Source organism: Balaenoptera musculus, chromosome 14, assembly GCF_009873245.2.
Source record: "Balaenoptera musculus isolate JJ_BM4_2016_0621 chromosome 14, mBalMus1.pri.v3, whole genome shotgun sequence".
NCBI classification, from domain to species: Eukaryota; Metazoa; Chordata; class Mammalia; order Artiodactyla; family Balaenopteridae; genus Balaenoptera; species Balaenoptera musculus.
The window spans coordinates 35,258,609-35,285,522 of NC_045798.1; the positions used below are offsets into that span (position 1 = coordinate 35,258,609).

The 26,914-nt window shown below is 38.8% G+C and overlaps 1 protein-coding gene across 7 annotated transcripts in view; it reads left to right on the top strand.

Annotated features, from left to right (window-relative positions):
* The window catches only part of DLGAP1 (DLG associated protein 1), an 869,846-nt gene that overhangs the window by 669,476 nt on the left and 173,456 nt on the right, over positions 1–26,914 (top strand). For all 7 annotated transcript variants that reach the window (XM_036822899.1, XM_036822900.1, XM_036822903.1 and 4 more), the window contains one exon: positions 19,293–19,470. In XM_036822899.1, coding sequence (XP_036678794.1) covers positions 19,293–19,470 — 178 coding nt within the window. The remainder of the gene's footprint in view (positions 1–19,292; positions 19,471–26,914) is intronic.

The window sequence follows — 26,914 nt, forward strand, 5'->3', positions numbered from 1 at the left end:
GACCACTGCCCTTTCTAAAGCTCTCCTCTCTGGACTTCCCTGGTGGTCCATTGGTTGAGACTCCACACTGCCAATGCAGGGGGCCCGGGCTCGATCCCCGGTCAGGGAACTAGATCCTGTATGCATGCTGCAACCAAGAGTCTGCCTGCCACAACCAAGAAGTCCACACGCCACAACTAAAAAGATCCCACTTGCAGCAACTAAAGATCCCACACCACCACACAGCTTTGATTACTATAACTATATAGTAAGTCTTTAAATTGAGTAGAGTGAATCCTCCCACTTTATTTTTCAAAATTATTTTAGCTATTCTAGTTACTTTGACTTTCCATGTAAATTTTAGAATAGTCTACTTCTATAAAAATATGTGATTTTGGGCTTCCCTGGTGGTGCAGTGGTTGAGAATCTGCCTGCCAAAGCAGGGGACACGGGTTCGAGCCCTGGTCTGGGAAGATCCCACATGCCGCGGAGTAACTAGGCCCATGAGCCACAACTACTGACCCTGCGTGTCTGGAGCCTGTGCTCCGCAACAAGAAAGGCCGCGATAGTGAGAGGCCCACGCACCGCGATGAAGAGTGGCCCCCACTTGCCGCAACTAGAGAAAGCCCTCGCACAGAAACTAAGACCCAACACAGCCAAAAATAAATAAATAAATAAATAAATAAAGGAGTTCCTTTAAAAAAAAAATGTGATTTTGATAGGAAATGCGTTAAACTTGCGTATCAATTTGGGGAAAATTGACACTTTTACTATGTTGTGTATTCCAACTCATAAACATGGTATGCATCTCCATTTATCTAGCTCTTCTTTGATTTCTTTCATCAGTGTTGCATACTTTTCAGTATACAAGTCCTGCATATGTTTTGTTTATAACATGTAATTAGATTACAACTAAGTATTTTTTAAGTGATTTTTTGTTATTTCTTTTTTTTTGTTATTTTTTTATTTTTTTTAAGTGATTTTTTTAAAGGAGGCAACACTTGTTTATTTTTTTAAAAATTATTTATTTATTTATTAATTTTTGGCTGGGTTGGGTCTTCGTTGCTGCACGTGGGCCTTTTCTCTAGTTGCGGCGAGCGGGGGCTACTCTTTGTTGCGGTGCGTGGGCTCCTCAATGCGGCAGCTTCTCTTGTTGCAGAGCACAGACTCTAGGCACGCAGGCTTCAGTAGTTGCAGCTCACGGGCTTAGTAGTTGTGGCTCGCACACTGTAGAGCACAGGCTCGGTAGTTGTGGCGCATGGGCTTAGTTGCTCTGCGGCACGTGGGATCTTCCCAGACCAGGGCTCGAACCCGTGTCCCCTGCATTGGCAGGTGGGTTCTTAACCACTGCACCACCAGGGAAGTCCCTTTAAGTGATTATAAATGGTGTTGCATATCTAATTTCAGTGTCCATGTCTTCATGCTGGTATACAGAAATACAGTTGATTTTTGTATAATCTTATATCCCATGACTTTGCTGAATTGCTAGTTCAGGAATTTTTTGCAGATTCCTTGGAATTTTCTATGTTGGCAACCGTGTCACCTACAAATAGGGACAGTTTTATTTCTTCCTTCCCAATCTGTATGCTTTTTGTTTCCTTATTGCACTAGCTAGGACTTCTAGCACAATGTTGAATAAGAGTGGTGAGAATCGACGTCCTTGCCTTGTTGTTAGCTGTAGGTTTTTTGTAGATAATCTTTAACAAATTGAGGAAGTTCCCTTCTATTTCTATTTTTCTGAGAGCTTTTATTAAGAATGAGTTGTCAAGACAGTATGGTACTGGCACAAAAACAGAAATATAGATCAATGGAACAGGAGAGAAAGCCCAGAGATAAACCCACGCACATATGGTCACCTTATCTTTGATAAAGGAGGCAAGCATATACAGTGGAGAAAAGAGAGCCTCTTCAATAAGTGGTGCTGGGAAAACTGGACAGGTACATGTACCAGTATGAAATTAGAACACTCCCTAACACCATACACAAAAATAAACTCAAAATGGATTAAAGACCTAAATGTAAGGCCAGACACTATCAAACTCTTAGAGGAAAACATAGACAGAACACTCTATGACATAAATCACAGCAAGATCCTTTTTGACCCAGCTCCTAGAGAAATGGAAATAAAAACAAAAATAAACAAATGGGACCTAATGAAACTTAAAAGCTTTTGCACAGCAAAGGAAACCGTAAACAAGACCAAAAGACAACCCTCAGAATGGGAGAAAATACTTGCAAATGAAGCAACTGACAAAGGATTAATTTCCAAAATTTACAAGCAGCTCATGTAGCTCAATATCAAAAAAACAAACAACCCAATCCAAAAATGGGCAGAAGACCTAAATAGACATTTCTCCAAAGAAGATATACAGATTGCCAACACATGAAAGAATGCTCAACATCATTAATCATTAGAGAAATGCAAATCAAAACTACAATGAGATATCATCTCACACCGGTCAGAATGGCCATCATCAAAAAATCTACAAACAATAAATGCTGGAGAGGGTGTGGAGAAAAGGGAACCCTCTTGCACTGTTGGTGGGAATGTAAATTGATACAGCCACTATGGAGAACAGTATGGAGGTTCCTTAAAAAACTAAAAATAGAACTACCATATGACCCAGCAATCCCACTACTGGGCATATACCCTGAGAAAACCACAATTCAAAAAGAGTCATGTACCAAAATGTTCATTGCAGCTCTATTTACAATAGCCAGGACATGGAAGCAACCTAAGTGTCCATCATCGGATGAATGGATAAAGAAGATGTGGCACCTATATACAATGGAATATTACTCAGCCATAAAAAGAAATGAAATTGAGTTATTTGTAGTGAGGTGGATGGAGTTAGAGTCTGTCATACAGAGTGAAGTAAGTCAGAAAGAGAAAAACAAATACAGTATGCTAACACATATATATGGAATCTAAGGAAAAAAAAAAAAAGTCATGAGGAACCTAGGGGCAAGACGGGAATAAAGACACAGACCTACTAGAGAACGGACTTGAGGATATGGGGAGGGGTTGGGGTAAGCTGTGACGAAGTGAGAGAGTGGCATGGACATATATACACTACCAAATGTAAAGTGGATAGCTAGTGGGAAGCAACTGCATAGCACAGGGAGATCAGCTCGGTGCTTTGTGACCACCTAGAGGGGTGGGATAGGGAGGGTGGGAGGGAGGGAGATGCAAGAGGGAGGGGATATGGGAACATATGTATATGTATAACTGATTCACTTTGTTATAAAACAGAAACTAACACACCATTGTAAAGCAATTATACTCCAATAAAGATGTTAAAAAAAAATGAGTTGTTAAATTTTGTCAAATGCATTTTCTTCATCAATCGATAAGATCATTTAATTTTTCTTCTTTAGCCTATTAATATGGTATTACATTGATTGATTTTCAAATTTTGAACCAGCCTTGCATCTCTGCAAGTGGAATACCCCATCCAAGTAGAATAAACTATTACATATTGGGGAATTATCTTGTAACCTAATGTAAACATGACTCCTAGACATTCAAGGCTGCTGCTAGCCTATGTAGTACTTTTGCACAAATTAGAAAAAGGTGTCCCTTCCTCAAATAAAGAATATGGCCAACTACCTAAGCCCAACTTAGAACCAAAACCAGGTAACTGCCACAAATAAGAAGACGCCTAAAGCCCTGAAAATTTAGTTTCCATCGAAAGGAACTCAAGATATAATTGTAGAATCATTATTGGTAATATTTTAGGAACCATGGGAAAAGTGCCAAGAAAAATGTAAATATTATCTCAGTTTTTCCAAAGAGAGGATTCTAAAAATTGAAAATAGTTAATCTAACGTAAATCCTTGGGGAGATTTCAGAATGAATTTTTAAACAGCTGGTCTGTGATGATTTAGAAAATAGGGAGCCAGCATAGATTTACTAAAAAGGAATATATAGGACTGTCTATATTTTCCTCTCTGAAATGGTTGAGACATGTCAGAGGAATGTAACTGCATTTAGAATAGCATTTAAAACATTTAAAGAGTAGATCCCGATAGGCTTGCAGGCAAAAATTGAAATCAGAGAAGCATGGGCTGGGAAATAGAGGTATATGATAAAGAGCCTAACAGGAAAGACTGTATTGTTAATGGACTGAGCCAACTCAAAAGATCATGGATTTGCCCAGTACTAGTCAATAATTTTACAGGTGATTAGGTAAGAAAATACATGGCATGCTTATGGGGAAGGCACAAGGTAGTTAAGACTACAGAAATTAGATAGATCGAGCTTCCAATTCTAAGTTTACAAACTCATCAGCCTCAGTTTCCTCATCTATAAAATAGGAATAATAATGCTTCATAACTGTTATAATGATTCATAATATTGGTGTGCTAACTAAATAAGATATTATAGGTAAAGCACAGAGCCTTGTAGCACTCACGGATTTGGGGTTTTGTTATGTTTGCTTCTGTTATCACATTTGCTGGTGACACAACTGGCAAGAATAGCTGATATATTGTGTATATTGTATGGGGATGACAGGATTAGCCTTTGGTTTCAATTTCACAGGAACAAAAGGGTCAAAAATCGTAATGACTTAACATCTTTTGAGGTGAAGATCTAAAAGTTGCCCAAAGGGAGCTTACCAGAAGCTAACAGCGTGACTATATGCCGAACAATCCAAAGCTTTCTCAGACTGCACCCCAAGATGATTTTCTACAGAACAGACAGTAATAGCCATTCTGTATTCCACACTTGTCAGTCTATATTTGAAAAGCTGAGTTTGGTTCTAGATGCTCTGTTGTCAAAGAGAAAGTAACAAATTGGACCAACCTTAGGGACGAGTCATCAAGTTAACAGAGATCCTACAAATCTTGACCTAAGAGAACCAGATAAAGGGGGTGTGTCACCAGGAGGCTTAGCTGGGGCACGACAGCTGTGTTCTAATCAATTGAAGACTGTTAACACGGAAGACATGTCTTCTTTGAGATCTTTTGATATGCCCGTAGTGAGTGTAGACACAGAGCATTTGACAATGAGGAGTAGAAGAAAATCAACATTAAAAGAATTATTTAAGACTCTGTCTTTAGTTGCTTTTTTGTCTTCCTAAAGTTAAGTCAGAATATGAAGCACTTTATGAAAAATCTATCAAAGTACTTTCACACAGGCTTTAACGGCTCCAATGTGTCAATGTCAACTTACATCTGTGTAAGTACATCTGTTCTGCCCTGACACTTTTTAAATTGAAAGAAACACTCTGCCTTCAGCTCAAAGCAGCATTTATACCCCTCCTAAGAATTATCACTGTGGGCTCTTTACTAACTAGTACATTTGAATTGTCATCCCATCTTCCTTAGTGATGACATTCTTTCTTTCCTTAACCAGTTCATAAACTGACACTCCTGTCAACGGTCTTTCTGCAATCTCTAACTGCTTATAGAATCGTTTTCCAGGATGTGTTAATCATGGCAATAGCATTTATTCTCAATAATACTGTACCAAGTTTTAATTACATTACTGTTTTGCAATCACTAGAGCAGTAAAATTATACTCAGATTTGTTACTATACTTTCCACCAAATAATAGAAGTATCATTTTTCTGTTTTCAGCCATAGCAATAATAGTTAGTTCCTGAAATACTACTATATTATTTGTGTCCCAGAAACTTACCATAAATGATCAACAGAGTGTCTTTTCAGGGGAAAAAAGTGACAGTTTGTTTTCATTATGTTGGTCCCCAAATTTGTTGGTAGCTTAATTGCTAATAAATGAAATAGAAGAGGTTAAATACTTCTGATAAAGTGAGATTTCTACTTTGGAGCATATACTCAAAAGAATTGAAAGCGGGGACTCAAACAGCTATTTGTACACTTAGGATTATAGCAGTGTTATTCACAACAGCTAACAGGTGGAAGCAATCCAAGTATCTGTTGATGGACGAATGGATAAACAAAATGCGGCATATATATATATATATGATGGAATATTATTAAATAACATTAAAACAAGGAAATTCTGACCCATGCTGCAACATGGATGAACCTTGAAGACATTATGCTAAGCAAAACAAACCAGACAAAACACTGTCTGATTCTACTTATGTGAGGTACTTAGAGCCATCAGACTCATAGAGACAGAAAGTAAAGTGGTCATTGCCAGGGAAGGAAGGGTGGGGAGTTAGTGTCGAATGGGTACAGAGTTTCAGTTTGGGATGATGAAAAAGTTTTGTGGTTGGAGGATGGTGATAACGGCACAACACTGTGAATGTTCTTAATGCCACTTAAAAATGGTTGGATGATATCTCATTGTACTACAATGAGAAACCATCTCACACCGGTCAGAATGGCCATCATCAAAAAATCTAGAAACAATAAATGCTGGAGAGGGTGTGGAGGAAAGGGAACACTCTTGCACTGTTGGTGGGAATGTAAATTGATACAGCCACTATGGAGAACAGTATGGAGGTTCCTTAAAAAACTACAAATAGAACTACCATACGACCCAGCAATCCCACTACTGGGCATATACCCTGAGAAAACCATAGGTCAAAAAGTGTCATGTACCACAATGTTCATTGCAGCTCTATTTACAATAGCCAGGACCTGGAAGCAACCTAAATGTCCATCGACAGATGAATGGATAAAGAAGATGTGGCACATATATACAATGGAATATTACTCAGCCATAAAAAGAAATGAAATGGAGGTATTTGTAATGAGGTGGATGGAGTTAGAGTCTGTCATACAGAGTGAAGTAAGTCAGAAAGAGAAAAACAAATACAGTATGCTAACACATATATACGGAATCTAAGGAAAGAAAAAAAAAAGGCCATGAAGAACCTAGTGGCAAGAAGGGAATAAAGACACAGACCTACTAGAGAATGGACTTGAGGATATGGGGAGGGGGTGGGGTGAGATGTGACAGGGTAAGAGAGTGTCATGGACATATATACACTACCAAATGTAAAATGGATAGCTAGTGGGAAGCGGCCGCATAGCACAGGGAGATCAGCTCGGTGCTCTGTGACCGCCTGGAGGGGTGGGATGGGGAGGGTGGGAGGGAGGGAGATGCAAGAGGGAGGAGAAATGGGAACATATTGTATATGTATAGCTGATTCACTTTGTTGTAAAGCAGAAGCTAACACACTATTGTGGGGCAATTATACTTCAATAAAGATGTTTAAAAAAAAAAAATGGTTGGAATGGTGGCTTTTATGTTATGTGTATTTGCCACAATAAGAGAGAGAGAGATGCTTATTATGCAGTAAATTCTCCAAGCTCTATAAGGTGGGTATTGCTATCTCTACTTTAAACAAGAAATAAGTGTGGCTTGCCCAGTACCACGGAGCCAACTGAGATGTGAAGCCAAGTTCATAGCACACAGAGCCAAGTTCAGCAGCGCAAGCTCCCTGCTGTGAAACTGCTTGTACTAAGGGCAACTACTCCTCCACAACAAATCTCATGTCTCTCTGAGTTATTTTAATTGATTTTGTGATCATTTTGGTCCTAAGCCAACTAAAAGGAAGAGACTTGCAGGAATTATTTTGAGGTAATACGTAAGAAGTGCTTTTGTAAAACTGGTTACCTTGGAGCAGAACAAAGACAGAGAAGCCCCACTACTAAGCTGCAGCTGTTGTTCATTTCTAGGTGGGATCTGCCCACGTGGATACGCAGTGTGTGTACTCGCGCGGACCTCCTTGGATGCTAAAAGCATGCTGTAGCCCCCAAATTCCTTCATGGGGATCTTTGGAAACAATTCTTTGCGTACTAAGTGCTGTATCCTCAGCCAGCCATCAATAAAACTCTGCTGGGCACATCTGAGTATTAAGAAAGGTTCTTTCCTTACTGCTACCAAAGAGAGAAACAAATTCCCTTGGGCCTGACTATAGTCTATATATCGTGGTGAGAGGCGTCACCCAGGAACGGAACTCCACAGGTCATCCCTGAGGGACCTACACACCCCCTCGGGCCTTCACCTTCCATGGTGCCCTGATTCTCTTCAGGTTCTCATCAGGATCTTACTGGGGGTCTTGTCATAATGCCTTGGGGGGGCTTCAGACCCCATCACCCCTCTCCTCTCACACTTATTTGACAAATATTTAAGGAGGTCTAATATATGCCGGTCACTGTGCTGGGCTTTGGGAATGCAGTGATGGATGCCATATAATCCCATGACCCCAGATGTGGTTGCTGGCTTCAGGAACCCATAGTTTTAGGGGGGAGACTGGCCAGCAGGCGATTATGACTTCAATAAGCCTCTGACGAGAGCAGTCTCGGCCCTGTTCACCCCAGCATCCTGGGTATCAGCCATTCCGAGCACTGTCCTGCGCCCTGTGCCTCCAAGTCTTTGCTCCCTGGGTCTGGAATGCCTTCTGTCTGGCTCACTTTTACCTAGTGACAATCTACCAGAGTCTAACTCCAAGCCGACTTCTCTCCAAAGCTCTTCCTAATGCCTCCACTCCAAAAGAGTCTCCGTTTCCTACCCTCTTCTTGAACATCTATTATAAGCACAGCACAGATTCTCTTGAAGTTCTGCACATTTGTCTCTGTCTGGAGACTGACGTTATCAAAGGCAGGAATCTTGTGTCCTCCATAGCCTCTAGCACAAGCATTACAAATAGTTGGCATTTGATTCATATTGTTTTAAATCTAACGTGGCACAGTCTAGAGAATCTAGGGGAAAGAATGTTTGAATTCCAAGTGTCAGAAGAGTCTAAATGTGATAGATAAACATATTTGGCACACTGGAAGAACTGCATTTTATGTTGAAAATTTCCGTGGCTGATGAATTATTGTGAAAAGAGCTGCACCTTTATTTTGCACAAGACCCACTTTATAACTGAAATGAATTATCCCAGCTTATAGCAGATGGCTTTGCAGAGACTTAGCCTGTGGCTCTTTGATAATCTTCCCAGTAGAACAAATCAACAATCCCAACCCTTATCGGGGTTTTTTCTACAGAGCGAAGCTAATGGAGCAAAGAGAAATCCCCAAGATTATTTCCTCATCTCCCTTTTACTGCACCCTGGACTTCTAAGAGATAGCAAGGTCCAGAACACTTGACAATGCCATATCTCCCAGAAATAAGGCTAACGTTCATCCCCCATGTCAAACATTTATGGAAGAAGAACAACAAAGAATATAGCAAGGGACCTATAGGAGTTTGTTCCTTCAGTTTGTATCTTAAACTATAAAAGTTGCCCCTGTGTCTAAGCTGTGCTCTTCTGATAGGGCTAATCAGATGGTAAAATGGATTGCTTTATGAATTTACAATTCTAAGAAATAGAAGGAAAATGAAATGTTTAGGGAACAACAAGGTGTTGCAAAAGAAGTTTGAAAAAAGGACTCTATGTGGCTAGCAATGAATCTCTCAGTCTGTTTTTCTGGGAATGTCTTAACTTCTTTCTTGAACGATGGTTTTTCTGTATATAGATTTCTTTGTTGACAATCTTTATCTTTCAGCACTTTGAATATTTCATCTGAATGCCTTCTAGCGTCCATAGTTTATGATGAGAAGTCAGCTTTTAATCTTATTGATGATTCCTTGTAAGTGGTGAGTCATTTCTTTCTGCTTTCAAGATTTCCTCATTGTCTTTGCCTTCTGACGCTATGACAAGGATATGGTTAGGTGTGGATCTCATTGAGTTTATAGTATTTTAAGTGTTTTAAGCTTCTTAGGTATGTAGATTAGTGTTTTCATCAAATTTGGGAAGTTTTTGACCACTAATTCTTCAAATATATTTTCTACCTCTTCTTCTGGAACTCCAGTTACATGTATGTTGATGTGATTGATGGTGTCCCACAAGTCTTTGAAACTGTTTATTTTTCTTCATTCTTTTCCTGTTTCTCAGGCTGCATAATCTCTCTTCAGGTTTGATTCTTCTTCGAGGGGCTTGCTGTGAGTCTCTTGAGTAAATTTTTCATTTCAGTTATTATTAAGTAGTTATCACTGGGAATGAGAATTTATTACTTATTTATTTCATTTCAGAAAATAATCGTTATTTTCAACTCCAAAATTTATGTGATTCTTTTTTTGTTATATCTGTCTCTTTATTGATAGTCTCAATTTGGTGATACATAGTTGTCATGCTTTCCTTTAAATCTTTACACATAGTGCCTTTAGTTCTTTGAAAATATTCATAACTGATTTAAGGTCTTTGTCTATTAAGTCCAACATCTGGCTCCCTTCAAGGACATATTTTATTAGCTGCTTTTTCTCTGTATTTGATCCATAATTTCTCATTTGTTTGCAGGTCGCATTATTTTTTGTGGAAAATCGTACATTTTAGATATTATAGCAACTCTTGAACCAGATATTCCCCAATTCCTTTTTATTTAAATCTTTATATTGAAAAATAAAACACATATACAAAAATCACATAAAATACATGACTTAATGAATTATCATAAGGCAGATGAATTATCATAAGGCAAATACCCTTGAAACTACCATCCAGATCAAGTGTCTCCCTCTCCTAAAAAGTAGCCACTATCCGGACTTTTATGGTAATCATTACCTTGTCTTTGTTTATGGTTTTATCGTCCAAAGTATCCTTCCCTTAATACTATACTTCATGTTTCCCACTTCCTGAATTTGATATATATTTTGAGTTTCTTAATCTACAAATTTCCCCCTCCATCCTTTCTCTCCCTCCCACCCCAGTTTATTTTATTCATTTTGTTTGTTTGTTCTACCTTGCTACTGATTATTCTTTAGCAACTTTCCTGGACTAGCTCTTTAGATTCTGGATTCCCTATAACATATATCTACTGACTTCTCTGCTTCCTTTTATTAAATTCTTGCTTTTATTTTTAAACCTGGCTTCCTTGGGTTCACCCTGGGGTCATCATAGTTTAGTGATTAGCCAGTGATTGGTCAGAATATTTTCTAAATACTTTAAACCAATAAGAGTTCCACCTTTTGCCAATGGCATCTGCCTATGAAGGCACACTTTCAAATTTCAGGAAGTTTACAAATCAGCCTTAGCTTTCAATTCCTGCTTATGCAGGGTTTCAAGGTCAGCCACAGGTGAGTGACCAAAGTCCTTTCTTTTCTTAGGTCTTTTCTGGGCATGTGCACAGCCTTGTGCATACATGAAGCCTTCTAGGTTCTTAAGCAGCACATCAAAACTTTTAAATATCCCCCATAGCCATCAAATTTTCCAGGTCTTTCTTTTAAATTTTGGGCCAGGCTCTTGTTTTGCTCCAACTGAAATTATAACCTCAGGCAGCTATGATGTTAGCAATTTCAGCCAATTACTACAGTTTTTGGTAACAACCTGGGATAAGGGTTTTTCCACAGAATTGAGCTCCCAGTCAGATCAAATAGTATCAACACTCTGGGGATGGGGCTTTTCCAGGGAGGTGAGAGACCAGTCAAAACATCACCATGCACTGAAGATAATGCTTTCAACCGAGCTCCATGAGGTGCATCCCCTGTGTTGGTTTTGAGGCTTCCGTGGTTTGTGGCTGCTATGCCAAGGAGCTGAGGAGCATGGGAATGGGGGTATCTACATTCAGTACTTTTTCTTGCATAAATAATTTTCAGTTTGTTCTCTGAGTTCAATTTCCAGAGTTCTGTAATGGTTGATGTTGCCAGTAGTTCTGCAATTGCTTTTGTGTAGACTAGGACTCACTGAGGTCCTTCCTCTGTCATTCCAGAAGTCCCACCTCATATGTGAAGTTTCTTGCTCTGTTATCGTGAATAATATTTTCCTATAAACCTTTACAGTCATGAGAATTGAAAAAACCTATGCCAACACAAAAATTTGAACATGATTGCTCATATCGGCATAATTCATAAAAGCCAAAAAGTGGAAACAAACCAAGTGTCTGTCAACTGATGAATGGACAAACAAATTAAGGTATAAATCCATGCCATGAAATATTATTCAGCCATAAAAAGGAATGAAGTACTGGGCTTCCCTGGTGGTGCAGTGGTTAAGAATCTGCCTGCTAATGCAAGGGACATGGGTTCGAGCCCTGGCCTGGGAAGATCCCACATGCCGCGGAGCAACTAAGCCCGTGTGCTACAACTACTGAGCCTGAGCTCTAGAGCCCGCAAGCCACAACTACTGAGCCCATGTGCCACAACTACGGAAGCCTGCGTGCCTAGAGCCTGTGCTCCACAACGAGAAGCCACAATGAGAAGCCCTCGCACAGCAACGAAGAGTAGCCCCCACTCACCACAACTAAAGAAAGCTTGTGCACAGTAACGAAGACCCAACACAGCCAAAAATAAATAAATAAATAAATAAATTTATTTAAAAAAAAAAGGCATGAAGTACTGATACATGCTACAACATGGATGAACCTTGAAAACATCATGATAAGTGAAAGAAGCCAGTGGGAAAAAGCCACAGATTATATGATTCCATATGTATCAAATGTCCTAAACAGACAAAGACATAGAGACAAGAGGTAGATTAGTGGTTTCCAAGGGTTAGTAGTAAGGAGGAATAGAGAGAGAATAGTAATGGGTACAGGAATGTGGACAGGGAGGGGGAATGAAAACATTCTAAAATTAGTGGTTACGGTTGCACAACTCTGTGAATATACTAAAAACCACTGAACTGTACATGTTAAAAGGGTGAATTTTATGGTGTATGAATTTTATCGCAGTAAAGCTTTTTAAAATCCTTTATAGGGTCTTTACCTATAAGTAAGAGAATTTTGAAATTTTGGAAACTATTTCAGGTCTAGAGTAGTGATCAACTGAGTTCCCCTCTCATTCATTTATGTATTCATTCATCTATTTCATGGGGTGATTCATGTGCAGTGCCTGGCATAAAGGAAGCACTCAAGTAGGTGTTAGTCATAATTAGTCATTTTAAAAATGTAAGGGCTAGTGTACCACTGCATAACAAAATGAATGAAATACTGACTCCACCTTCTAAGAACTCAAAAATCTAAGGAGTACACAGACATATAAACAAAAAACTACAACAATGGGAAAAGTGTGTGGCAGAGAAATATAAAAGACACTACAGGAGTACAGATGGAGAAGTAGTTTATTTAGTCAGGGAGAACAAAGGAGGCGTTCTAAAGAGAACTGACTAGAATCCCATTAGACTCAGTGATCTGGAATCATGATTCTAGATTCTCCCGGCAATAGGTGCTCTAACACCTAGTGACCTGATAAATGAGTTGAAGTAAGAGTTCTGTGGGTAGAAAGTGGAGGAAGAAGTGTATTCCAAGCAAAAAACAAAAACAAAAAAACAGCATGTGCAGAGATAAAGAAGCATGAAAGTGTATGCATGGTACATGTGAGGAAGTAGCAAAAGGTGATACTAGAAAAGTAAGTACAGAGTTTAGACTTTCTCCCACCGACGAAGAGGATTCACAGAGGACTTTTAGGCAAGAGAGTGTCCTAATCACTAGCAGGAGAAGAGAGATGCACTGGAGGGGACAAGACCGGCTATAGGGAGCCTGGTTTGGGAGGATCAAGATGAAGGCTGAACTAAGGAAGTATGAAGCAAGAAGGGAGAGGAAGACGTGGAGGAAAGGAATTGTAAGTGTATCCAGGAAGTAAAACTGAGAAAATTTGATCATCAACTGGATTTGGACAGTTAAGAGGGAAACAGGATAAACACCTGGATATTTGGTTTGGTTGACAGGATAGATTTCAATGCCATTCATCTCAATGTGGAATAAGTAAAAAGGAGCAAATTTGAGGGAAAAGGTAACATGTTCATTTGGGGGTTGTGATGAGTATTTGATACCTGTGGAACACCTGGGTAGAAGTGCACAGTTAATTGGAAGTTTAGTTTTGAAGTTTAAGAGTTATGAGCTACAAATAGATCTGTGAGTTGTCAGGATAAAGTTAGTAGTAGAAGCGACTGAGCAGATGAGGTTGTCCAAGGAGAGAATGTAGAAAAAATGAGAATATAAAGAACTGTAAAATCTTAGGGAATAAGAACATTGAGGACAAGGGAGAGGAATAGGAACTCCCATGTGAGTGCCGGCAAGATTCCCCAAGAAATAGGAGATGGAAGTCAAGGAAAGACCAAGGTTCCGTCTCAATTACCTTGAACACGACATAACTTCTCGAAACCATGGTTTCCTTATCTGCAGGTTGGTATTAATAATAACTAAGTGGTTTGTAAATGGTAATAAATGTCAGCTATTATTATAAAGTAGAAATAACTCAAGAGTTCAGAGCTGCCAAAGTGAACAACTTGAATGCAAGTTATACGTTCAGAAGGACTATAAAGGCATCATACATGAAGTTGCTGAGAAGAAAGCTGGGCTCGGTTTTACCAAAGCAGGTTGACCAAAAGAACACCCTGCATTAGATTCCCCAAAACTAGTAACTGAGCGGTGTCACCCACTAAGTACCATTTTCCACACTGAGGCCAAAGGAATCAAAGCCTCTCAGTTGAAGCCATGAATGCTTGTGAGAGTGAATTGATAACAGAGTCATGACCAAGGACAAAATACTCTCATCTTCAAAACAGAGCAATTGGATTAACCCCAGAGTCAATAAAATGTTTCCTCTGAGTCCTATCGAATAACCTGACATTTCAATGCTTTTATAAGTCGGAGTCAAGGCAAAGTGGGAGAAAAAAAAAAAAAACAAACAGAAATTAGGATACAGATCAATCAGTAAGATAGTCCATCACCTCCAGAAATTCTCCCATTAGACTCACAGAGTCATGAAGCATTTCCTTCTCTGGAGGAAAAAAAATTCAAACCATCTGAAGTTATATTTTTTCAGCTTTATTATCTATTCTGACAAACTTGTATATATTTGTATATATTATAACGTGTATATATTATAACTGACAAAATGGTATATACTTAAAGTGTACAATGTGATAGTTTGACTGCATGTTTTTTGAAATGATTACCACAATCAGGTTAATTATTACCTCCATCACCTCACCTTTTGTGTGTGTGTGGTGAGAATGCTTAAGTTCTACTCTCCTAGCAAATTTCAAGTACATGACACAGTATTATTCACTCTAGTTACCATGCTGTACATTAGTTCCCCAGAGCTTATTCATCTTGTGGAATTATAATTTTAGTGACACATTACAGGGTTAATCATTTTCTCTTTGGGGACATTGATTTAAAATGTTGTGTTCCGGACAGAGAAAACAGACTTGTGGTCCCCAAGGGAGAGGGTTGGTAGAGGAGACGGTTGGTAGTTGGATTCGAAGTTTGGGATTAGCAGAGGCAAACTATTATATAGAGAATGGATAAACAACAAGGTCCTACTGTATAGTGCAGGGAACTATATTCAACATCCTGTGATAAACCATAATGAAAAAGAATGTGTATATATATATGTGTGTGTGTGTGTGTGTATATATATATACACACACATTTATATATATATATATAGAGAGAGAGAGAGAACTGAATCACTTTGCTGTACAGCAGAAATTAACATAACATTGTAAATCAACTATACTTCATATAGGTTATTATCACTATTCTTTTCCATTGTGGTAAATCAACTATACTCCAATAAAATTAAAATATTTTAAAACATTAAAAAAAACTATACTTCAATAAAATAAAAATTTTGTTTAAATGTTGTGTTCCAAGTATTATTGCATTTTCTCTTTTTGCAGTGGCACTCTTACTGATACACTAGCCAAGTGTGTTTGTCTAGCTGATCCACAGCCACCTAAGGGCGTCGTCCCACCTTTGGGTGCAGTTAAAGGACATGATAATGAATGGGGCTCAACCAGGCCAAAATCTCAGTTCAGTTGGGATAAGCCATGAGAGGTTAACTTAGCATAAGCAATCTGGGGAGAAAGTGAAAAATGATGGATGTCATTTGAGTAGGCTAACATTGATAAATAATTAATCTTACACGAGAGCTAGTATTTCTGAATAGGCACACTCCTTTCCTTCCTAGCAAATCAACTTCCTCTTGAGGTGAAAATAATCACTGCATTCTTTTTTGGAATTTCTTTCATGAGTGTTTCAGCATCAGGAGCACATGTACATACTGTACCCTTTATGTTGACAGCTGTGGGCTCTGCTCTCTAAGTGGACAAGATAAAAGAGTTCATTTCCTTATATTCAGTGTATCATTAAAGAATGCATTGTTTTATCAGAAATGACTCACCAAAGTAGAACTATTCAATCTCTTCTGAATGATTTTTCAGTTTGGAATTTGGGAATTATGGTTTATTTCATAACAAGCAGCCAGGGTGAATGATTATTTCAATGATGCTTCATTTCTCCATCTCAGCCAGCAGATAGACACTCATTTCTCAGAACATGGGGTTTTCACTTCTTCTTTTGAATGGAGATCATTTACAAAACAGCCACCCCCAATGCTGCCCTGATAACCGCTTGGAAGAGCAGCATTATTTATGTTGGCAATATCATTGCTCTGGGTCAGGTTACAAAATAGCCAAAGAAACACATTTGTCACCTCTCAAGTTCTATGTGAAAGTGAACTTCAGGTTATAAATGCTTCTAGCTAAGTCTCTCTTTTCCTAGAAGAAATCTCAAAGGGAAAATTTATTCTTCAGTTTATTTGTTTTTTGGCTGGAATTTTTGGCATGGGCATTTATAAAGTGGTCCATGGGGAATCTCCATAATGGCACAGGATCCAAAGGGAACACTGCTAGAACAATCAGTTTCTCTTTTATGGTAGTAAAATACATAAGAGATTTCCTTTTGATGTTAAATTCTAGATCTGTTCTAATTTGTCCCCTCCTTCAGCGTAGTTGCAAAAAGTGGCTGTTAATCAAATTCTCAGCTTTTAGCATAAAATTTATAGATTAATTTAGGGAAATTTTAACTTTTTTTTACAATATTGAGTTTTCCCTGCAGGAAATTTGTTTTCCTCTTTTATTAGGACTTGTTTATTGCCCTCCATAAAATTTTTTTTTTTTTTTTTTTGCCTGCGTTGGGTCTTCGTTGCTGCGCTCAGGCTTTCTGTAGGTGCGGTGAGCGGGGGCTACTCTTCCTTGCGGTGCACTGGCTTCTCATTGCGGTGGCTTCTCTTGTTGCAGAGCACGGGCTCTAGGCTCGCAGGCTCAGTAGTTGTGGCGCACGGGCTTAGTTCTCCGCTGCATGTGGATCTTCCTGGACCAGGGCTCAAACCTGTGTCCCCTGCATTGGCAGGTGGATTCTTTTTTTTTTTTTCCTTTTTAAACATCTTTATTGGAGTATAATTGCTTTACAATGACGTGTTAGTTTCTGCTGTATAACAAAGTGAATCAGCTATATGTATATATATATCCCCATATCCCCTCCTTCTTGCGTCTCCCTCCCACCCTCCCTATCCCACCCCTCTAGGTGGTGACAAAGCACCGAGCTGATCTCCCTGTGCTATGCAGCTGCTTCCCACTAGCTATCTATTTTACATTTGGTAGTGTATATATGTCCATGCCACTCTCTCACTTCGTCCCAGTTTACCCTTCCCGCTCCCCGTGTCCTCAAGTCCATTCTCTATGTCTGGCAGGCAGATTCTTAACCACTGCGCCACCCTGCCCTCCATAAAGTTTTATCACTTTTTTCAAAAATTTCTGGTGCATTTCTTTTTTGTAATTTCTACTTATTTTATAATGTTTTGCCATTTTGAATGGGATTTTTAAAGTAAAATTTCTACTTGGTGGTGGAAGTATATAGAAAAATTATTAATTTCTCTATTTTTACCCTGTATGTAACTATTTGGGGGATCACTCTTATTAGTTCTCATAGTTTTTCAGTTGATTTTCTTTTACCTTCCAACTAATTAATTGTATAATCTGTAAATACTCAAAGTTCACCTTTTCTTCACACTATTTATATTCGTATTTCTTTTTTTTTTTCTAATTTCATTAGCTAGGATCTCCAGAATAATGATAAATAATAGCAGCTATATTGGGTCTACATCTGTCTCCTTATCAACTTTAATTTTTAATTGTAAGCAATGTTACAGCAAAAAAAATTTTAATTTAATAATGAAAGAAAAATCGCCCTGAATCCCACGTGAAAACAAACTTTAAAAATTAGTAATAAACACAAACATAGAAAACAAACTTGTGGTTACCAAAGGGGAAAGAGGGGGAGGGGGATTAATTAGGAGTTTGGGATTAAAACATACAAACTACTATACATAAAATAGATAAACAACAAGGACCTACTGTATAGCACAGGGAACTGTATTCAATATCTTGTAATAACATATAATGGAAAAGAATGTGAAAAAGAATAGATATATATGTATAACTGAATCACTTTGCTGTACACCTGAAACTAACACAACATTGTAAATCAACTATATTTCAGTAAAAATTTTTTTAAATTACTAAAAAAATAATTGTTTGTACGTGTATAGAAAGGGTAAGGAAGGACGTACACTGAGCTGCTCTGGGTAGTTCTTTCAGGGGAGTGGAATTCTAGAGCAGGAAGAAGGGGAGTGGAGACCCACTTTCTGCTTTGAGCACCTATGGATATCTTGGCTTTTTGCAAGGAGCAATTTCTACTTTTATAATTTTAAAATGCATCTGGGACACAACATTGTAAATCAACTACACTCCAATAAAAATTTTTTTAAAAAAGACTAATGTCAAATAGCAAAAATAAATTAATTAATTAATTAATTAAGTATATTGGGAAATTTATTAATACAGTTGAATAGTTCTGAATTTAATATATCAAATATGAATACATTTAATAAACAGATTTATTACCTTAAGTATAAAGATATTGTATGCTAAGGCTTTTTTCATTTTGCAAAAGATATTGACTTAATAAAGAAATATGTGTTCATAAAAAATAAAATAAAATAAAAAATGCATCTTGGAAAAAATCTGAAGAGTATAAAGTATGTAAAGACTTGTCTTTGGATATCAAGATTTAGAGATGCACACATTTTTAATGTCTAAAATTTAAGTTTTGTTCACTAAGTTAAATCTCAACTAAATGAGATCAAGATTAGATAGAGAGATAAATAGATGATAGAAAGATTGATATAGTTATAGATATATAACCACTTGTTGTTACTAGAAAGTCCAAAAACAAAAAGATGGCACAGAAAAGAATTGGGTACAAAGGAAAAGCTTGCAAATTACACAGGGCAGAAGTCCAGGGCAGGGCAGTAGCAGCTCTACTCTCCTCCCCAGGCTGCCTAGGAAAATATGATTGAGGAAATTATTTCCTGGGCTGAAAAAATTATAATTGCTCTCTGATGTCATCAGATCTCAATGATTTCCCATCAAACGTTTTCTTTCCTAGACCCCACAGGGGAGTTTAGCAACCACGGGAGGGCATCTCTAGTATTTGCCCCCGTGTGTAGGGTGCCACATCAATCACCATCCTACCCTGTCTTATTACTGCCTGCGTATTAGAACAGGACTAAACACACACTCTTCGTTGTTCTCTTCCAGGATTTCCAATGAGCACTCCCCCAAACTCCAGATCCGGAGTCACAGTTACTTGAGGGCGGTCAGTGAGGTCTCCATCAACCGAAGCCTAGACAGCCTTGACCCTGCGGGCCTGCTCACATCACCAAAGTTCCGCTCCAGGAATGAGAGCTACATGCGAGCCATGAGCACCATCAGCCAGGTGAGCCCTGTGGCTGCATCTGTGAACTGTACGAGGGTTGGTGGAAAACAAGAGGGCATGACCTGAGGAGGTTGACATCCCCCGGAATGATGCTGATGGGTCTGGCAGGAGGTCAGGTCTAAATGCTGCCTGGTTTGGTCACAGGGGGCTCCTGGTACCAACAGTCTACCAGCAGGGGAGGGGTCCTTGGCAGATGGATAAAGCACATCAGGGGAGTCCTTGGAAATTCATTAGCAGTCAGTTGGCACCAACAAATTAGTCATTAAGGAGTTGTTGGATGAGGCTTCGGTTGTAAAGATGTTTGAAGGATAGAAGGACAGGGTAGACATCATTGGCAAAACCAAGGCAGTGTCAAATCATAAATGTATTAAGCAGGTAATCAAGACAGGGACCCAGGCACGGGAAATGAGATACGATCTATTTACCCCAACTGGGTCCTAGGTGAATATTGCATCTTGGTTGTAAGACACAAGCCCAGTTCTAAGAACTGGTACCCAGAACTAGGGATGAAGACTCAGTAAAGGTGACTTAATGTTGCATCCGAAATATTCAGCTAAAGTTTCTTGGTGACTCCCACTGATGGTCTCAGAGAATGTGGGAGAGGGTTAGGCTGCCCAGACCAACGGAGGGTTGAACCTAGGACTCCTGGAGGGCCTGACCCTGCAGCTTTCAGGGGCCACCAGGCGAGCAGGAGGTGGCTCCAGGGCTTCCTCTGGGAGGACAAAAAAAAAAAGGTATTTTTTTGTAATAATGTTTAGGAGCTCTGAATTTTAATTTATATCACAATTTTTAAAACTAAGCACCATACTATTAACTCAGCTCATATGCAGTGAGAAAAACACTGGGCCAGATTTTGCCAGCTAGTCAATGGTGAATAATGCCTAAATCGTGCTCCCCAAGTGTACAGTCTAATGGAGAGCATACAAAAAACGTGAAAGTGCTGTAAATAACAAATGTTATTTACTTGAACAAAAACACTCTGAGGTATGGGCTTCCCTGCTGGTGCAGTGGTTAAGAATCCGCCTGCCAATGCAGGGGACACAGGTTCGATCCCTGGTCCAGGAAGATCCCACATGCTGTAAAGCAACTAAGCCCATGCGCCACAACTACTGAGCCTGTGCTCTAGAGCCCGCGAGCCACAATGACTGAGCCCACGTGCCACAACTACTGAAGCCAGCGAGCCACAACTACTGAGCCCACGTGCCACAACTACTGAAGCCAGCGAGCCACAACTACTGAGCCCATGTGCCTCAACTCCTGAAGCCAGCGAGCCACAACTACTGAAGTCCTCGCGCCTGGAGCCCGTGCTCTGCAACAAGAGAAGCCACCACAATGACAAGCCCACGTGCAGCAATGAAGACCCAATGCAGCTAAAAATTAATTAATTAATTAATTAATTAGTTTAAAAAAAAACACTCTGAGGTAGGTAGGGCAAGAATTAACCATAAGAGCTGCCTTTATTGGGTCAGGCACTGTGCCAACTGCTTCATATTTTCATAATATTCATTCTTATAAACACACTGTAAGATATGTAAGTAACCAGAAGTTAAATGGGACTTTCTTTGTGGTCACAAAATTGTCACCAAGATCCCAAATTGACTGAGTAAAAGGTGTTCAGTACCGAGGATTCTAAAGAGAGAGCTTCTAGGCATGGGGTCTAGGAATATGCATTTTAACAAATATTCCAAGTGATTCTAATAAAGCAATACATTAATAAAGAAGTATTTATTAACGTAGTATATATCTGAACTTTGAAAATGCTGGCCTAAAGCATATTCAAGGAATAATGAATTCTCAAGTGTAGTTAGAGCTCAGAATACTTAGAGCAATGGGAAATCTGTTCTGAATTTTGTCCTGGGGACATTTTTTTGTACATGGCCTTCCATTCAGGGCCCAGGGGACTGGACTTTATTCATTAGGAATGGGACTGATTGAAAATTAATTAAAACTTCAGCTTTTAAGCAGGCAAAAGATATGATCAGAACTTTGATGGAGGATAATTAATGTAGCAAAAAAAATGTAGGAAAGATTGGAGAGGATGAGAAAGAGGCTAGAGGCAGAGAAGCTAGTTTGAAAGACATTGTGATCATCAAGGTGAGAATTACTGCTACTGCTGGTGCTGCTGCTGCTGGTGGTGGTAGTGGTGAGGATAGTGGTGGAGATGGTGGTGAGGTGGTAATGCTGGTGGTGGTAGAGTTGGTGGTAATGGTGGTGGTAGTGGTGATAGTGAAGGTGGTAATGCTGGTGGTGGTGATAGACTAAGCACTGAAGCATCTCTGATCTGTCAGAGTGAGACCCCGAAATAGGACCACTGCTCTCATTTTGTCCCTACCATCAAAATAGAGCTCCCTGCTCTAAATGGGTTCTTGAAAAGCAAAGGCAGGGACCACAGCAAGGCTCCAAAAGCAGGGTAGGGCAGGAGTCAGGGAAAGCTGACATACTAGATTCCAGTATTTGCCTACTGTACATTTCCTCACTTTAAAGTAATCTCCAAAGGGAATTCCCTGGCGGTCCAGTGGTTAGGACTCTGCACTTCCACTGCCAGGGGCCAGGGTTCGATCCCTGGTCAGGGAACTAAGATCCCCCATGCCGCGCAGAGCAGCATGCAAAAATGAATGAATGAATGAATAAATAAATGTAAGCTCCAAGAGTATGCACACCTATCTGTGCTAGGTACTGCTGTCCAGTGATACCCACTATCCCAACTCTTAGGTAAATATTTGGCACCTCATTTGGTGAAATTTGGACTTGCCTTGTTCTTACTTTTTTCACAATAAACAATATAATATTTAAAACGTCTTTAAGCTTATCTTTATGCTGGACAGGCTCATGGTCATATAGCCTTCCAGAATTGCAAAATAGTCTACAAATCCCAGGTGTCATACCTGCAGAATACTTCGGTGGGTTTAGAATATTTCGTTGGAAAATGTTTATACACACTTACAGCTTTCATAATTTTACATGGTTAAAACAGGAGAGCAGGTCACTTCCCCATCAGGACATGCGTCTACACAGCTGCCTGCTTTTAGTCCCTATGCTGTAGATCTGACCTTTCTTGAGACAGTGTCACTTCCTGGTGACAATTTAGTAAAGTATCAACAAATCACTGAAGAGGCACATGTGGGCCTTGATCCAGGGGCAGGTCAAGTCTGCAATTCAGTGGCGTGATCATTTCGCTTTAAGTAAAATACAGAAAGCAGAGCCATCCTAAATGGATTCCTAATGACACACCATTTTTCTAGTTCCATATTCAATTTTCAAGTAATAGAGTATCGTGAAGGATAATTTCAAACTTTCTATCGCAGTCCCAACGTTGTCATTATTCAAAGGGAATGGTTTCTTCTTCAAAGCAATCCTACCATATATACTCTAGGCTTTTCAAAAAGTAGTTGGTTTTTGTGATGTCGGAGATATTCTCTCTTATAGATCTTTAGTAGCAGCTCTAGTAGTATAGAATTTAAGTACATTATATCCTATTCCTCCTTAAAACCTGATATATTATTGATATATTATTCATCAAAGGCTCCTAGAAAGATCAAAGTAAAATGTTGTAAGCCAAGAAATTGGTCTAGAATAACTAAATTGTTTGTTTCTGCCATTCATACCTTACAGAAATAAAACATTCCTAAAAACAGACTGTGCTTGGATGATAGAGAAAAACTGAACACCTTTTTATATGTTTATAACCTTTCTATATTTTTCTACTATATATACATCTAATAAATCAGGGGCTTTTTTTTTTTTAATTTTATTTATTTATTTATTTATGGCTGTGTTGGGTCTCCGTTTCTGTGCGAGGGCTTTCTCCAGTTGTGGCAAGTGGGGGCCACTCTTCATCGCAGTGCACGGGCCTCTCACTATCGCGGACTCTCCCGTTGCGGAGCACAGGCTCCAGACGCGCAGGCTCAGTAATTGTGGCTCACGGGCCCAGCTGCTCCGTGGCATGTGGGATCTTCCAGGACCAGGGCTCGAACCCGTGTCCCCCGCATTGGCAGGCGGATTCTTAACCACTGCGCCACCAGAGAAGCCCCTCAGGGGCTTTTAAACTAAGACTTAAGAAGAAAGAATTACAGAAAGTCACATTTTAAAAAAATATTTGGTATAATAACTGTCATTTCCAAATTAGTTTAATTTACATCTCAATTTATTTCAAGTCCAAACCGCAAATATCTTCATCTGGAATCATAAACTAGAAGCTCACAGACATATTTTGTCCAGTAACATGTTGAGTTTCCACATCATTTTTTTATTTTTTTTTAAGAGGGACTCCATTATCTTTATTTATTTTTTTAATAGTTTTTTGGCCACGTTGGGTGTTTGTTGCTGTGCTCGGGCTTTCTCTAGTTGCAGCGAGCAGGGGCTACTCTTCGTTGCGGTGCACAGGCTTCTCATTGTGGTGGCTTTTCTTGTTGAGGAGCACGGGCTCTAGGAGCACAGGCTTCAGTAGTTGCAGCACATGGGCCATAGGGTACGCAGACTTCAGTAGTTGTGGCTCGTGGGCTCTAAAGCGCAGGCTCAGTAGTTGTGGCACACGGGCTTAGTTGCTCCACAGCATGTGGGATCCTCCCGGACCAGGGATCGAACCCGTGTCCCCTGCATTGGCAGGCAGACTCTTAACCATTGCACCACCAGGGAAGTCCCACATCATTTTTAAAACACGAATGTAATAGGCAGTTATTGTGCTTGGTGGTAATACCAGCAGTTTAGCTGTGACTTTTGACCTAGATCATCCCTTCACTTTATATACACAAAGAAATGGAAACTCAAATAAATTAAGCATCTGTCAGCACCCAGCTAGTCAGTGACAGAACCTAGAAAACCCAGGTGTCCTGACTCCTAACTGGTAAGTTTCTCCAATGTCTGCTGAAATTGGGGTATGGGTGGCAATAATAATGTCAATAATAGTAGTAGTAATAATGAAAATGAAAATAATGGAATAGTTACCATGTATTGCTTACCTGATATAAGCTATAAGCTTTGCATATTATCTCATTAATTTCATAGCAACTATAAGAAAGATCATTTTTTTAATTTATGAAACTCAGTCTTAGACAATTAGAGTAACTTGTCTCATTCTTCCCACTACACTGTCTCACAAAAAAATATCTAGTATTTATCGAATGCCTACCATGTGCCTTGAAATGTGCACTTGTATATTTCATTTTTTTTATCCTTAAAGCATCCCTATGATGTAGGTATTATTATATGCATTTTAAAGATTAGGAAAATGAGGCTCAGAGAATTCAAGTGAATTGCCCATGATATAGTAGAAAGAGCATTAAACTACTCCTTCTTTCCATATAGAAAATAAATCCAAATGAATTTAAAATCTGAGCACTAACACAAAGTGACAAAAAGTTTTAAATTAGGGGAATATGTGTATGATATTATGGTGAGAGTTATAAATTTTAATAAAATAAGAATTATAGAAAACATAAAATAAAAGATAGACATCTAATCTAACTAAAAATCAAATATTTCTGTGTAGCAAAAGACATCTTAAAAAAAAAAAAAAAGACATCTTAAAGTTAAAATTGACAGGGGGAACATCTAAACACATCAAGAAAAAAGCTTAATGTTCCAGTTGCCTAAAGTGTTTCTACCAATTAGTATGAAAAGATAAACAACGTAAAAGAATTTGGGGCAAAGCTTATGAAATAGCAAATCAAAAGGGAAAAAAGTACCAAGTCCAATAAATATAGGAAAAGATGTTCATATACACTAGTAGGCTGGTAAAGATAAACTGAAACAGCACAATATCACTCTTGACCTATCAGGCAGCAAAAACAGCTAATACCCAGTACTGGTGACCATGTTTAAAATGAGCTCTGACTTACTTGCTATTTGGGATGAATTGCCACAATTGTTTTTGAAAGTAACGTGGTAAAATCTACAAAAGGTAAAATAAATCTTTTGGCACGGGAATCCCACTTGTGGAACTTTATAATATAGAAATGAAAGTACCAGAATATAAAGATAAACAAACAAGGAAGTTGGTCATAGCATGGCCTCCAAGGACATACTTGAATCATCATCCACAAAGCAGTGGTTAAATAAATTATGGTCCAATCATACTATACAATATCATGGAGGTGGTGGCTTAGTGTCTGAATCTCCCTGAGTCTCTGTATAAAAGCAGACAGAGCAACTAGATAGAAAAACTAAAAACTCATGGACAACATTTACAACAAAATCAGATGACAAGATATTCCATGAACCCAAAATGTAAGTAGATAGGAACAAACCACCAGTAGCCATAAGCCTGTGTTGCATCCACATCTGTGCTGGAGAACACAGAGGAAAACAATGACTTTCTTGATGGATGTGAGTAAAGCAGAAGGAAACCACCAGCAGGTAGTTTGGGGGGGTGGGGTATGTATTTGAGAACAGCAGCCAAAACTGGGAAGGATTTGCCTTCTCTAAGAGCAGGTAAATTCAAGGAGCCTGCAGTAAAATCAGGAGAGGTTGGGGAAATCTGAGCCTATGTATACACTGGAAACCAACCAACCAGTTTTTCCTTCAAGAAGAGGGCCCAGTTCTGAGAAGAAACAGTTGGGAATAGAATCAAATATGAGCAAGATGGAGACAATAGCAAAGAAGAAAAGAGAAGGTTCAGGTAAAAGTTGGGGGAAGGAACAAGAGAATCAGGAAATCTTGGAAAGCAACACAATGCTAAAACAATAGAAGAGGAAGCCCTGTGGAAAATTCAGGGGGAAAATCCTGAATGTATCACCTTCTCAAGGTCAGGAAAACTAATTTTACTGAGAAATGAGGAACAAAAAAATATCCACTTTAAATCACAAAGTCACTATAATAAAGAAAAGGAAATAAGGAGCAGAATAACATTCCTACAGAAAATGAAAGCATGCCAGAAAGACACACCCACGAAACAGATCAAAACTGTAACACACTCTTTCAAAATAAGCTAAAAGACATTAAGAAAATGACATAAGACATGGGAGGAAAAGATATATCTGAATTTTCAAAAACTTAAAAATGATGTCACAGAACTCAGGAAAGAATTAGAAGTAAAAGAAAAATCATTTCAGAAATGAAGATTAGACTGAGGGAATAGAGGAGCAAATGAATGAGACATTTTATATACTGAGAAAAATAGAACCTGAAAAGGAGGAAGAGTTTTTAAATCAAGAAAAAAGAAGAAGAGTTAAAAAGGATTCAAGAGAAATTGATAAATATGGAAGATAGGCAAAGATTGACCATAGAGATAATAGAAGTCTCTGAAGAAGATAATCAAAGCAAAGGACCAGAACAAATAATACAACATTAAAGAAAACATCCCTGAAATAAAAAGATTCAAAAGAATATACCATGTACCTGAGAAACTGACCCAAAACAATAAATACCAAGACATAGTCTAGTAAAATTACAGGATTTTGAAGAATTAAAAAAAAAAAAAAAAAAAAAAAAAAAGAACCACCACCCC